This window comes from Aquila chrysaetos, chromosome 7 (genome assembly GCF_900496995.4).
Source record: "Aquila chrysaetos chrysaetos chromosome 7, bAquChr1.4, whole genome shotgun sequence".
NCBI classification, from domain to species: Eukaryota; Metazoa; Chordata; class Aves; order Accipitriformes; family Accipitridae; genus Aquila; species Aquila chrysaetos.
This window is the reverse complement of record NC_044010.1, coordinates 16,736,261-16,751,100: the sequence shown is the minus strand read 5'-3', so window position 1 is coordinate 16,751,100 and position 14,840 is coordinate 16,736,261. Positions and strand designations below refer to the sequence as shown.

The following is a 14,840-nucleotide window of genomic DNA, read 5'->3' as shown; positions in this document are numbered from 1 at the left end:
CAGCCCCTTCCTAAAAGTGGGAAGAGTCCCCACGTGAGGAGAGGCTCTCCTAGATTTACTCCCCAAAATAACACAATGTATTGCAGCTGCCATAGGAGAAGACAGAAGGGGGACGGAGAGAGAGAGAGAAGCCTATTTAATAAAGAGTGGGAGGGAGAGACAGAAGGTGCTGGACAGCACGCCATAATTTGAAAAATATGTCCTTAACTTATTATTTATTTCTTTTAAAAGATTCCCCTCACTGAACTTAAGTTCCTTTTTGTGCTTTTCATTAATACTCTGCTCTGAGGTCGTAGTTTGGTTTTTCTATACATTGGAGTTGAAGGAAAATAGTCCAAAGTTCTGAAGATGGATTCTCCACCTAAAGTAAACAGCCTAGAATCCCATTCTCCTCTCACCCCAAAGACTAAAGTCTCTGCTAAAATCCCTTTTACAATATAGTACAGTACACAAAAAACCCCAAAAATAACCGAGAGTCCTGGGAGAAGCCAGTCCAAAGGACGTAAACATACAGAGAATGGTGCAACTTGTGACAAATGGCAATTCTCAAAATACAGCTACAGATTCTCAAAGCAGGTGCCGTCACAGGATACCCAAGTCCACAAAAATAATTTTTAAAAAATAAATCTTAAAAAAAAAAACAACCTGTTAAAATGAATAATTTTTTTTTTCAGGTAATTCCATACATTCGAGATTTCCCAAAGCGTCCTCTGGTCTCTTTTCACCTATTGCATGGCCAAACTGTACTCCTGAAGCTCCCAAAAAAGCCCTCAGGACTTGGAATCTCATCTTGACAAGGATCAGAACATCCAGTCTTATGGTAGCAGCTTAAAACATCATGTTCCCTGGGTTTCCAGGGCCTTGGCTAAATCCTCCCATGCCAACGTCAGCAGCCATACCTCGGGGCCTCATCTGGGGGGGAATCATGATGTTTTGTTGGGGTCCCATCATGCCCTGCATTGACATCATCATACCAGGTGACCCTACAGGGCCCGGGTGGCTGTACAGCCCTGCAGGGGCTCGGTCCTTGCCTGGGATCATGCCCACGGCGGCCACGGGGTTACTCATTAGCGCGGGCTGGCCAGGCATCGCCGTTTGTGCTGGTGACATCATGCGGTGGTGCGGCCCCATCATGCCTTGCTGCAGGAAGGCAGGTGGTCTCATCGGGTTATGACCTGGCATGGATGGAGCCGTCCCAAGAGGGATATCCGGAGTTCCCACTGGCCCGGGGCCCCCCATGCCAGGCAATGTTAGTCCCATCCTTGGGGTCTGCTCTCCTATCATCCCCTGCATGTGGGAGAACCCAGGCCCAGGACCCTGCGGCTGCTTGCGGCCTGGCACCTCCCCACGAGGGAAATACTGTAGTGTCTGGCTAGGCTTCTCCGATGGGATAATCCTGGACAGGTCAAACTCAGGTATTCCTGTGGCTCCAGGACGGATCACCTCCTGCAGCTCTGGATCAGTGAAAACCGAAGGCATATTGTTTCCGAGAACAGTGAAGGAGTCTGGACCGCCAGGGCCTCCAGTCTTGCAAAGTGCTGGATCTGTCGAACTTTGGGGCAGGTTGGTAGGACGCCCCAGAGGTCCTTCTCCGTGGAAGCCCATTCCCGCTGGGAAGTTGCCTTGTCCACCGCTGGGCCCGTTGTGTGGAAATGGCACCTGTTGCGGAGGAGACTGTACAGGAGGGAACCCCTGTGGGAAGCCCAGGCGTCCTTGAGGTACCATTGGAGACTCCTGGGAACCATGCCCCATCATTGGGTTGTGTGACATCAGGCCGGGTCCCACGGGGACCCCATGAGGAGGTATATTGGGTCCCATAGCATTTGGAGAGGGCATCTGGTTGTTATGGGAAAGAGGCTGGGTCATTCCCATTGGGCTAAGGGTTGGCATTGGACCCACTGGGTTTGGACCTGAAATTCGAGGATTCTGAGAATTAATGCCCATTCCTAGGGAAGAAATAAGGAATCACATTTAGATAACAGCCAATAGTAATAAAGCTATCAGAGAGCGTTCTGCAGGTTACCAAGTCCGCACACACACACAAAAAATTTTGTGCTAGTAAAAAAAACATCAGTAGTTGCTCTGGAAAATGTTATTTTAATCAGAAAATGGATGCCACCTGCACAGCTGCCTCTGTAGGCTTGTCACTGCCCTATCAAAAAGTGACTAAAGCCTGCTCTCTAAGTAGGATCTCAGTCCAACCCACACCTTTCCTACTTTCCTGGCAGTCTAGATGACACAGGCAGTAACAAACACGTCTGTGACAGATTATCAGCATATGGACACTTGTCCACTGGGAAGTGACTGAATCTCCTTTCAAAACTCAAGAGGCGATAAATCAGGTAACCCTCGTAAGACTAGGAGGCAGCAATCAATGAGGTTAATGAGCTGTCATCATTAACTTACTCAATTAGCCAGCTTCCCCAGGTATATTCAGCCACTCTGATCATTACTGCGTGAAACAGACAGCAAAGCTACAGGTAAACTCATGGAGAATTCATTACCAATTGCCACTGTCATGAAACATCCACTCGTCCCCTCTTTCAGCTATGTTAATTCAATTGGGTAGAGGGGCTACAGCCTACTTTTGTATTAAATATGTACCCACGAACATTAAGCTATCAGCAGGCATTGGACTTAGATAAACATGCTCATCCACAAGACAGCCCAAAAGGATATATTTTTATTTTACTTTTCCTTTAACTCTCTCAGGTAGAGACCAGGACACTTTCCTTCAGTCCTAGCTGAGGTTGCCTGCCATTACACATTCCCTACATGAAAAGATGTATGTTTTGAGAAAGCACTCTAACATCTCTTCTTTAACAAAGGCAATCCACAAAACCCAGGAAAAGACCAGAGGATTCAGTCTAAAAAAAAAAAAAACAAAACAAAAAAAACCCAAACAAACAAACCACAAAAAAACCAAACCACCTGTGAAGCTTCTATGACACTGCCTTAAGACACGGGAAGAATGGTTTCCTCTGGATAACACGTTGTAGGTCTGACCCTTATTCTCATGAGCAGCCTTCACTCGCACAAGTAATTCCAGTCTGCCTGAGTGGAAATCTCTCCCATACATAAGGGTTTTCCAGATTAGACACGTTCTAGACAGAAAAAACTGGTTGCAAGAATTTCTATCCCCTCATTTCAGAGAACTGCAACTGTCTTCCTCAAAAACAACCCATGGCTATACATTCTTCAAGGTTTTTCCCTCTCACCATCTTCATTTGATGAAACTTCCATAAAAATTACCCTCACTATATTGCCTAACAGTTTGGGCTTACATTTCTTTGAGTTTCTTACCTGGTACGCTGTTCATAGGTGGCAAGTTTGGGGAACGTGCTGGAGGGGAGTCATCATCTGAGCTGGCCACAGTTTTGATGGCATCATGATAGAGCGGTGTAGAGCTGGGCATGGCAAATTTGGACATCCTGGACATCATAATGGAGAGGGGATTCTGGGAGAGGGTCGGCTCTGGTGGCATTGTGTAAGGACTGCTAGAGGGAAGATTTCCAGGGAGAGTCACAGGAGCAGACTGGCTGACTGTGGAAGGAGGTGGACCACCTTAGGAAAAAAAGAAAAAGAGAGAAAGAAAGAGACTTTAATTTTTTTTTCCTTCTTATTTTTCTCCTTAAATCTCACTCTTTTCTCCTAGAAAGCTCAAAAACTTGAAATCCCTTTTATTGCAAGAGACCATCTGACTAATGCAGTCAATGCCAGTGAAAGGTAACCAGAAAAATAAGCCTATTGGTTAAGATGGTTAACATTTGTTATCCTGCATTCTGCACTTCTACTGGAACTATCTTGAGCCTCTACAAATCCACATGAAGAATTATCAGGTAAATCTGAAAATCCTACTATTCAACTTCCATACACTGAAGATAGACTTAGGTACCAGGTCTAGCCATAAAAATCAAAATCTATAGTCAATTAATTGTTCTTGCACCCACCAAATGCCAACTGTAACTCCTTTCCCTTTTTCTTTAGGGGGCAAACAAGCACAAAAGGCACAGGCAGCAGAACGAAAGCTGTAGCAGATATTATGCTGAGACATGCGAGCAGATTTCTGACTAGCTGCTGATGCAGCTACAAGTAAAACTCCCTGTTTATGTTTCATTTCAGGTTTTACGTACACATATTTACTGCTCATTCCAGTTAAGGAAGTGTTCTCTGCACCTGTTAGAGTCATAGAATCATTTAGTTTGGAAAAGACCTTCAAGATCGAGTCCAACCATCATCCATGCCCACTAAACCATGTTCTGGAGTGCCTTGTCTACGTGCTTTTTGAACACCTCCAGGGATTGTGACTCAACCACTTCCCTGGGCAGCCTATTCCAATGTCTGACAAGCCTCTCAGTAAAGAGATTTTTCCTAATATCCAACCTAAACCTCCCTTGCTGCAACTTGTGGCCATTTCCTCTCGTCCTATCTCCAGCCACCTGACAGAAGAGACCAGCACCCACCTCACTACAACCTCCTTTCAGGTAGTTGTAGAGAGCGATAAGGTCTCCCCTCAGCCTCCTTTTCTCCAGACTAAACAGCCCCAGTTCCCTCAGCCGCTCCTCATAAGACTTATGCTCCAGGCCCCTCACCAACTTGGTTGCCCTTCTCTGGACACATTCCAGCAACTCAATGTCTTTCCTGCAGTGAGGGGCCCAAAACTGAACACAGCACTTGAGGTGCGGCCTCACCAGTGCCGAATACAGGGGAACAATCAATTCCCTGCTCCTGCTGGCCATGCTATTTCTGATACAGGCCAGGATGCCATTGGCCTTCTTGGCCACCTAGGCACACTGCGGGCTCATGTTCAGCTGGCTGTCAACCAGCACCCCCAGGTCTTTCTCTGCTGGGCAGCTTTCCAGCTTAACATCATCCTTTGCTCTCCCAAAACTAGAAATAACTGAACTGTACTACCAATCTCCTTTGTTCTTCACCAATGAATTTCATGCCACCCAGACCACATGTGAAGGAAGGATTCTAAACCGAAGTTGTACTGTCACTGAAAATTCACTGCACATTCCTCAGCCCCCCCCCGCCCGCCGAGAAAGGAAAGGAGACTAGAGAATACAAAAATCCTGCGATGCCAAAACATTTATGTTTTGGAAGAGCTGCGTGTAAATGCATTCGTTAAGCACAACCTTAAGCACGGGCTAAAGCAATTGGTTCTGACTTGTCGGTACTTGGGCTCAGGCCGGGCACGGCCTCAGCAGCCACGACGGACACCAACATCCAGGCTCTCCTCCCGAGCACAGAGACCCGGCCAGCAATCCCGACAGCTGGTGCGAGGTGCTACCCTCCCCGCCACCGCCGGTCCCCCGGCCCCGGCAGGCACGTCCCGGCCACCGCGCTGTTTCCCGCAGCAGCACTAGAGGGCAACGTGGGCAAACGGCTCCTCTGCCGGCCAGGAGACCTTCCCGGGGACAGAGGGCCGAACGTGCTCCGGGGTGAGCTCTGGGAGGCTTTGGGAGCAGGATGGGGAGGGCAGAGGCGTGCCACCAACAGCCCGGAGACGTTCGGGAGCAGATAGGGCAGTGCCAGAATCTGCACCCCGGGGTCCCAGCCATGGCACGGCTCCAGCACGCTACTGAACACTACATATGGTGGTGTTTAGCTCTCTCCAAAATGGTTGAGGCCTGAACAAATGTTAGCACTCCTCTCTGCCTGTGGTGGTAAACCTAGAAAGCACTAACCATGCCTGAACCATACCCAGATACAGAACTGGCTAACTATGCTCAGTATGTCTTTGTAGGAGCCTTTTATCTCAAAACGTTTTCATAACATCAGCGGGATCTTCTCCACAAAGCTACAATCACCAGGAGCTATGGCAGAACAGCCGAAAACCTCCCTGAGGAGAGATCTCTCCCATCAACATCCCACATCTTTTCACGCCTCTTGACCCCACCCTTTTACTTTCATGTCCTCTGAGTGACCAGCCCTCATCTTGACACATGGGAGGCATGGTGCAAACCCACAAATACAGCAGGAGGAAGAAAAGCGCTTGTGCTCCACTCACACAGCCACCCACCAGACCCTCGGCACAGCCTCCCTCACACAGGCAAAGCGCTGTCTAGCTTCTGCCACTCTGCAAGAAACCTCCTCCCTCTCCTTGCTGCACACCTCAGGGTAATGCGATGCAAACCAAAGAGCCAAACCTGGCTAGCAGAGGCGGCACTCACCCGACTCCACGTTCCCCAGCATGGCTGGAGAAGACATGGTGAGAGATGCCTTGTGGTTCGGGGGAATCCCAGGGCTCTGCAAAGGAGGCTTTGGAGATGAAGTCCATCCGGGAGAAGGTGCGGGGAGAGACGGAGACTTGAGGTGGACAGGAGAAGCAGCAGCAGACCCCAAGACAGGGGGAGACTTAATGGAGGCAGCGGCAGCTGCGGCAGTGGGGCCTGCAAGCATTCCTGCCAGCTGGGAGGGTGTCTGAGGGGACTTGAGGTTCCCCGAGGGAGACCCCATCATGGGAGACTGGACCTGGCGCATCGTGGGGGATTTCAGGGGGTTGATCCCTGGCGAATGCACCTGACCAGCTGCAGAGATATCCAAGGGCTTGCGGCCGAGGCTGCGCTGCGCAGGGGGAGCAGTGTTGAGGCTATTAGGGTTACTGGTGGGATTGAGAGGTAGTGGCGGCATGTGGCTGAGCCGGTTGTTAGTCCTTTGGTCAGGCCCAATCTGTTCTCTGAGATTTCGGAGACCGACTCCTGGGCCCTGAGACATGGGAAGGAAAGGCCTGGGACCCATGCCATACTCTTGCTGCGGATGCTCCCCAAATGGCAGCGGCACCATTTTCTGCTGAGAGGAGAGCATCTCCGAGACACCGGGGCGCAGTTTCATCATCTCTTCCGGCCCAACTCCTGCATCCCTCAGCTTCTGAGGGACCAGAGGTGGGTTGGAGCCCATGCTGACATTCATGCCCATGTCCCCCTTCATGCTGCCAGGGCCCATCCCAAACTCCAGCTCTCTGCTAGAGGCTATTTGTGGGGGTATTCCTTTCGGGAAGTCCCCCCTGGAGGGGCTCATCGGCCCTTCCACTGGCATGCGAGGGAAGATCGGATTGTTTCCAGGCTCCATGTGTCTCTGGGAGGGCATCATTCTGTTTATCTCCATGCCAGGCCTGATGCCTTCCATGTTGAGGCCAGGAGGGAGGCCCATCTGTTTCTCAGCCAGCTGCTGCTGATAGAGCTCTTCGGGCAGGCCCTGTGGATTGGGGAACCGCTCCCCTCGGCCAGGGCCACTGAAGACACCCTGGCCAGGAGGGAAGTTTCGGCCATCTGGGATTTTTGGCACATCATCTGGCCAACTAACTCCCGAAAGCCCAGGCCGGGAGGCAGGATTCGGGACGCTGGGGCCCTCCATATCAGGGTTCATCATTCCTGCAAAACCAGGCAGGCGCATCTGGCTCCCGGGCATGTTGGGATGAGGGGCCATGCCCCTGGGGGGCAGAGAGTGCGACATGTTCATGCCTTCAGGGAAGGGCTCTGGACCCCCAGGTCCCCAGCCCTCCCCAGGGGTCATCTGGTAGGGAGGGGGAGGGCCTCGGACCACCCCACGAGGCCCATGCTGATGGACCATCATGTCCTGCAGTGAACACTGCTGCACAACCACCTGCTCTTGCTTTCTTCTCTTCTCCTCGTAAAACTCCTGCTGCAGCTTGAGCCAGGCCACCTGCTCAGGAGTCATGTGGTCCAGGTGGTCTGGGCCTATGGGTCCTGACTGAGAGTTCATTGGTGGTGGCCCCATTTCATCTGGGGAAAAAGGCATGTCCCTGTGTCCTTGAGGGCCAAACGGAGCCCCTCCATCTGTCCGAGACCCTGACCCTTTGCCTAAACTTTGGGATTGAGCCATCATGGCCTGTATTGGCCCTTCAGGTTTCTTTTGGGGACCATCCAGCACCCCAGCATTTGAGGGTGGCCCCCCACTTTGCCCTCCCGCAAACTCCTTCTCATCAGGGAAGAGCATGCGCTGTATGTCTCTCAGGGTCTGCAATGAGCGCTCTCGATGCTCCAGCTGCTCCTGTGACAGTCCATCTGGATTCTCACCCAAATTGGATGGGTCCCCACCAGACACCTGCTGGGGAGGACCTTTGGGGTCTGCAGCAGAGCTATTGCTACCTTGGGAAACTGGGCTAACTGCTCGATTATTGGGGGTCGAACTCTGCCCAAATCCTTCTGTCTGCAATGGGGTAGAGTTGGCAGGGCTGCCCACAGACATGACTTTGCTTTCCACGCCGGGACTGTCCTGATCTATGGGACACGGGGGGCCAGTGGATTTGGATACCGGCACTGACACGGGTGGAGTCGGCTGCATTTTAGCGTTCTGGGGAGGGTTCTGATCCTGGGCAGTGGGGGGCTGGGGCTGCGGCAGGGGCTTGGGTTCAGTCCGAAGGGCAGTGATCTGGGGGTTCTGCAAGAGAAAGCCACACACCATCACTCACTTTTCTTACAGCCATGTCAAATAAGCAGCAGTGCAAATGAAACATCCTGTCTCAACCCCATCAGCCCACACTTTGCAAGGAAGGGTAGCCCTCATGCAGCGATTACACAGCAGCATCTTGGCCATGCAGAAACCTATTTTGCTCAAGCATTACAGCAGGTACCCCTTGCTTCTGTGCTAGCTCTGCATGAGCAATAGGTTGGAAATACACTACCCAAATATTGCAAGACTTAAGCTCTTCTTTGGATGATCCAAGACATTTGCAGAAGGCTAGAACAACAACTGTCTCTCTTTTTTCCACCCTAAAACTTATTTCAGAGTGTAAATAATCATCCATCTCTCTGAACCACACACAGACAAGCACATCTACCATTTCCCTTCCCACCCACATGCAGGTATTCCCTACCAAGGGTACAGTGTTTCGTTCCGCCTTGCTGTTTGAGATGTTCTGGATATGAAAGGACACAATGGTTTCCACCTGTCCTTTCAGCACAGCTTCTGCAGCCCTGCAAAGACAGACAGACGCACATATCCAGTTGAAGCTACGAACCAATTTTTCTTAACAACCCTCCCTTCTATCCTTCAGCTGGCAGAAGGGAGAAAGTCTTAACCACACATATTTCACTCTAGATGAGTAGCAAAAGAAAAATGCTTACACCTACAAGCTCATCAGCATTCAGGGTTCATGTCTCAGTTTAAGCCATCCTGGCTGCTACTCACTGCATGGATTGCAAAACAGCATCTACCAGCATTTGCAAAAAAAAAAAAAAAAAAAAAAAAAGAAAAGACCAAACCCAAAAACATCCAACACACATACCTTGGAGGAATAAATAATCACTTCTGAGAGGGCAAGAGGTAGTAACATTCTCCACTCCAGCCCCTTCAGCATCCCCAAAACAAGTAATGACTTTTTGCTACAAGAACGCACTTGATGGGAGAAAGTGCACTTGAGAATCTTTTAAAAAGGGAGCACAAATATAAGCCCTGCTCCCTGAAGACATTCAAGCATCTACCTACTTGTTGGCCATCTCAGTAGAAAAGACGTAAACCACTTTGGATGGAGTCTTCTGCCCACTTGCTGGCTCCAAAGCAGCAGTCAGGCCATGGGAAGGTGTGGAAGACCTTGGGGCTGAAGCATTTGAAGAAGTCATGGAGTGTGGTGTGTGCTGAGACTCCTGGGATTTCACATGATCAGCAGAATTGCAGTCTGGAAAGGGAGAAAGAAGAAAAGAGGGGAATCTCTACCTTGGGAGCTCTTTGGAAACCATTTCTGGAAACTGATCAGAGATCTTCCTTCTCTGAAATTTCCCACTTCTCTCTCAAGCACTACTAAAGGCACTTCTTCTATTACACCATGCATCTTCCTCCTAATGCCATGCTGCCCCTTCAGGCACCACTGGGAGAAAGCTCATCTTGTCTCTTTCCAAGGCAAGTGGCAGTTCCAAGAGCTGATCCCTTTGAATTCGCTAGTGGCCACACAAAGTAGCAGGAAAATGACACACTAAAACGAACAAATATAAATATGTCTGCACCCAAGGAGAACACCCTGTGCAAAACTTTACTTTTTTTTTTTCTTCCTTCAGCCACCTTAGCCAGGTGACCTAATAAAATGGACAATAAAGGAAAGATGGACAACTGCACATATAGTCTGTTTTGCACTGCCTCACAGAGGCAATGTTGGAGCCAAAAACAGAACACAGAAATCCCACCTCTCGGGTTTGTGTTACCAGTCAAGGTGCTATGGGTTATGTATCTGTGTTGACAAAACAGGCTTGCATGTTGTTCAAAACCTCAGTTACAACCGAGCAGTTCCTGAAAGGCCAAAGGCCAGAAGGAAACCAACAGGTTGCATTTGTACTTTCAAATCATCTGGGGAAGTTTCAGAGTTACAAAGAAACTTTCCCACCAGAGTCCGGTCTGCACTTTAACTGAGCATGAACAGGATATTTACCGATACCAGCTATGACAACCTCTCCTCTTCACCTGCTCTCAAGACCTTTAGACTTCACTGGCTGGAACTTACAGAACCCCAGACAAATAAATGTTTCGCTAACACTTGCATAGCAATTTTCCATCTCACAGAGGACTCAGACTAATTGGCTACACTTGCGCACGAATCCTAGCAAACATACCTTTGATTTCAGGGTCATCATTAGGAGTCCCAGCTTCCCTCTGTTCAAAGGAATCTGCCGAAATGCTCCTCTCTCTCTTCCCCTTCCCCTTGGCACCATTTCCAGCCCCATTCTTCAGCCCCATGCTCCCACCTGGGCCAGGGAGCACTTTGGGGGGGTGACCTCCACTTTTGGGGTCACAGGGAGAGGGCTGGGATTGGCTGGTGGAGCCCCCTTGTTTTCCCTGGTTGGAAAATTTGGAATCCAGCTGGGGGTTGCCAGACGGGGACATCACTGTAGGGGGACGGACCATCACCTCCTGCTTTGATTTGGGGCTGCTGGGGACAGAGCAAAAAAAAGAAAAAGAAAAAAAGTGACAAATCACACCGTTGATTCATTCAACCCTGTAGGAACAGATTAGAGAGAAGCAGAAATAACCACTGCCACCTCTGCAAGCTAAGACAATTGCTGACAAATAAAAAATGCCTGCAAGCTTAGAGTCATACAGTTGCTTTTTTGAACATGCCCTGAAAGGGTTATTATCCAAGATGGGATCTCATTGCTAAAGAAGGCACCAGGGCAAGCTACAGACCTGCCAGATCCCAGGAACTGCTGTCACATGAGGACCTACCTCTGGGGCTTCTGTCAATAAAGACAACGGTTTCTATGTGCACAGAGAAGCGCCTCACACCAAGACCAGCTCAGAGTAAACAAACAAGGCACAATAAAGTTCACCTCACCACTCTCCTGGACCCCAACTATACACTGCAGCTCTAATCAGAGCAGACACCCCCCCCCCCCCGCCCCCTCCCTTGCACCTCCCTATCCAGTTCTACAGGGAACACAAGGAAAACCCAGCATTACTGCAGCATTCATCATACATTGGGGCGAGCTGCCAGGAAAACACAAACCTCTGACCGTGAAAACAATTAAACCAGCTACAACCTGCCTCCGAATAAGAAACGAGGCATCTCCCTGCACACTCCTGCAAAATGGGGCAGATGAAGCTTCTTTCATTTGCCAAAGGAAATTCAGAGTCTTTCTTTCCCTCTTCCATTCAGCAAATTGCATCCTAAAAATATTTTGCTCCTCTCGGTTTTACAGACGTATTAGCCACCCCTTTCTCTTCACCCTCCAGTTACTCTGTTCCTATCAGATCTTCTGCATTGTGTTTTCCCATCGTCACTACCACTTCCAGCATGCAGTGCTTGCTAAGATCCTCACTGTGGGACTCACACAAGCCGTTTCCTCCTTTGGACAGACATCTGACCCAGAGGCATTCCCTCTGAATTACTCTTAAGCTCCAGATGACCTCTAGGAGTAAATAATCAAACTTGAGAATGCTGTCAGTCAGACCATTTTAAATCCCTGGACACTGCTGTGCTTCCATATTTTTCCCCTTCCAAATTAGCACAGGAGAGATGCTGACCTGCTGCACTGGCAGGTGAATGATGCAGAGGATCTCAGTGCACAGCTGATCAGTTCTCCAGACCGTTCAGGCCAATAATACGGAGGAAGCATTTTGTGTGAAAGTACAGAGAGACCTTCTGCTGCCCAACTACCCCTCGGGGAAACAGATAATTAGGAGAGGGTGAAGAAAGAAACAAAAACCAGATAGAAACAGCATGTTTACTCTCCTACAGCCTATTCAAACACCTGATGGGAGGGAGAAGGGCACGAGGAATGGAGAATCCACACCTCACAGGTATACAGCTTTCAGTTCACCCTAAGCCTAGCAAACATGGAGGCTCGTCAGCACTGTGCAGCCAGCACTCAGGTACTCGGCAGGTCTGATGGGAGCACAAAGGAGGACCAGCAAGTCACATGCACCAGTCCTTGGCTAATCCTGCAGCAGAGCAGGGACAGCATCATGCACCAATCCAGAGCAGCTGACTGCAGGCTCTTCTCCTTACCTCTGCGTGTTGCCTGATGGGGAGTTCCTCACTTTGGGGTTACTGGAATGCATTGACAGAAATCCTGAGCTCACAGTCTCACACGCACGCAGATGGACTCTCGTCAAGTTCCTCTGGGGAGTGTGCCGCCAGAGGCAGCGTCAAAGCACTTTCTGCCACCTGCTTCTCTCAATGCTGGCTGTCTGCTTGCCTTTTTTCTCTTTGCTCCTCTCTGGTTTTGCACTGGGCGCTTCCCTCCTGCAGCTCCAGCATTCTCTAGACGTTTGCCTCCTGCTGCCCAGGGGAAGTCTCGCATCTCCAGGGCACACTGTTAAAACCACCCCACAAGAAGAGAACAGAAAACCAGTGAGGAACTTTCCAAGCAGATGTGTCTGGTGTAAAGCAGTAAATGGCAATTCTTCCCCCATTACCGAGAAGACACAGGAGAAGAGCTTTCAGATGGCTCAGTACAGCTGTGTATTTCAAAACAGAGGCAGCCCTGACCGGCCACTCAGTTTACAGGCAGCAAGGCCATCTTCCCTTCACCCAAAGCAAATCACTCTGGAGTCAATAAAACAGGGAAGCCCCTCCCTCATATCTGGACACTTTGATTCCGCATCTGTGTTCAGCTTGAAGACACCTCACAGCAAGTCAGTAGTAAGCCAAAATTACAAATCCCCAACATGACTTAGCTATCCAGAATTCCCCTGTGAGTGGCCGTAATCTGATATTTCTTAAGAACATAAACTCTGCTCAAATCTTTTGTCTCCTTGGTCCAATATAACTAGACATATGTTCAATGATGTGTGCTAAGGGTTGCACAAAGGGAGGAACATAAAATCAAATAAAATGCCTTCCTGACCACCTGTAAGCAACCAGCTATGCTGTGATTACTCCAAAAATACCAGAGGTTAGTCACTCATTATATCTATTAGAAATGCCAAAAGATCACTAGAGAACTACCCCTCTAAATTTGCTCAGCAACACTATTCAGACTATTGAGGCTTTAAAAAAAAAACAAAACCAAAAAAAACCCAAAAAAACCCAACAACAAAACCACCCGACCCAAAAAATAAGCACTTTTTCAGCTTCCTTCTAAGAAACAATATGCATGACGCAGGCAATAAGGCACATAAAACTGTTTCTGGAGGAGGAAACTATTGAACATTACTGTTTACATCCTTTGGGCTAAATTATTTTGGAACAAATTTCTGTCTTGTTTATGTTTCAACAAAATCTCTCCTGTTCATCTCACCTACTCAGATGCAAATCCACTTAATTTAGAATCTAACCAAGATTTATTGTTAATGTATTAAGCATTGCTAGTTAAATATTACTCAAATGTAAATATTCCTGGTATTCCTTCTCAGCACCAAAGAAACAGTTTCCTCCTGTGTATATCAAATGAAACAAAATAAATCTCAGACTGAGAGTGTCTTGAACTTTGGGAAGAAACTCCTGTTCAAACTGCATTTAGAAAACAAAAATTGGTTTTCTTATGCACTGACACCAGAGGGTTAAGAAACACAGGCACTGTATGACCACCTCTAGCCAAGGAGAGTTATCAGTAACTTGTAGTATTGAGCACCATGGTTTTCCAGTTCCCCAAATTTATCTTGTTGTGAGGTTGTGCTGTTACACTTTTTAGTGACTTTGCACTGCTGTACTTTAACATAATAGTTTGCACTGCTGTACTTTAACATAATAGTGCTCCACGCTGCCATTGTTCCATGAAGCTCTGCATCATCTCCAAAAATTCTCCTCTCTACCACATGCCTCCTTCAGGAGCCAGAGAAATCATCTTGTTCCCTGTTCTCTCTTGTTCCCTATTTGTGCTGCACAAACCCATTAATGAAGGGAATGTTTCTTCAATAAAGTTCTTGTTTTTAATGCCTCCTATCAGGCACAATCAGATGAAATCCAGGCTGTGCCACACACTCCACAGGATCCACATGCCTTTCTGGGGCTATCAGCTGGTTATCCCACTGATTTTGAGAACAATGTTGGAGTTATTCTATTACTATTGTTACTATCGTGCTGTAACTGGAGCTTGTGCTGTACAGATACATTAAAGACAAGAGAGAACATCTTCACAAGTATGTAAATTGTACCATCTTTGCGTGCAAATTTGGCTCCTATGTCCGTTAAGAGATTTATGCATCTGTAAAAGTCAGTGGAACTCAGTGATACTTTGGGGTCCTCACTTAACATGAAGGTGTGACTGAAAATACTTTTTTCTTTTACCTGAAATTCACTGTAATAATAGCATTAAAGTGAGCAGAGCTCAATGCTAAAAGCAGAATGTAGATGCCTGTGTGATGAACTTAAGTATTCTAGTTGTTTCACCCTCCAGTTTCCTACTTCTGATATTTACGCATTATCATGTTACTTTTTATTACAA

General features: G+C 48.3%; 1 protein-coding gene across 15 annotated transcripts in view; it reads right to left on the bottom strand.

Annotated features, from left to right (window-relative positions):
• Nucleotides 1-119: 119 nt before the first annotated feature.
• BCL9 (BCL9 transcription coactivator) overlaps nt 120-14,840 on the bottom strand; it is a 62,120-nt gene continuing 47,399 nt past the window's right edge. For 9 of the 15 annotated variants that reach the window (XM_030019768.2, XM_030019773.2, XM_030019772.2 and 6 more), the window contains 7 exons: nt 12,461-12,767; nt 10,569-10,885; nt 9,454-9,643; nt 8,843-8,942; nt 6,177-8,406; nt 3,304-3,564; nt 120-1,946 (listed from right to left, as the gene is read on the bottom strand). In XM_030019768.2, the coding sequence (XP_029875628.1) occupies nt 829-1,946; nt 3,304-3,564; nt 6,177-8,406; nt 8,843-8,942; nt 9,454-9,643; nt 10,569-10,885; nt 12,461-12,513 (4,269 nt within the window). In that variant the 5' untranslated portion in view covers nt 12,514-12,767 and the 3' untranslated portion in view covers nt 120-828. The remainder of the gene's footprint in view (nt 1,947-3,303; nt 3,565-6,176; nt 8,407-8,842; nt 8,943-9,453; nt 9,644-10,568; nt 10,886-12,460; nt 12,768-14,840) is intronic. The other 6 variants (XM_030019781.2, XM_030019779.2, XM_041124773.1 and 3 more) reach the window with 4 other exon arrangements.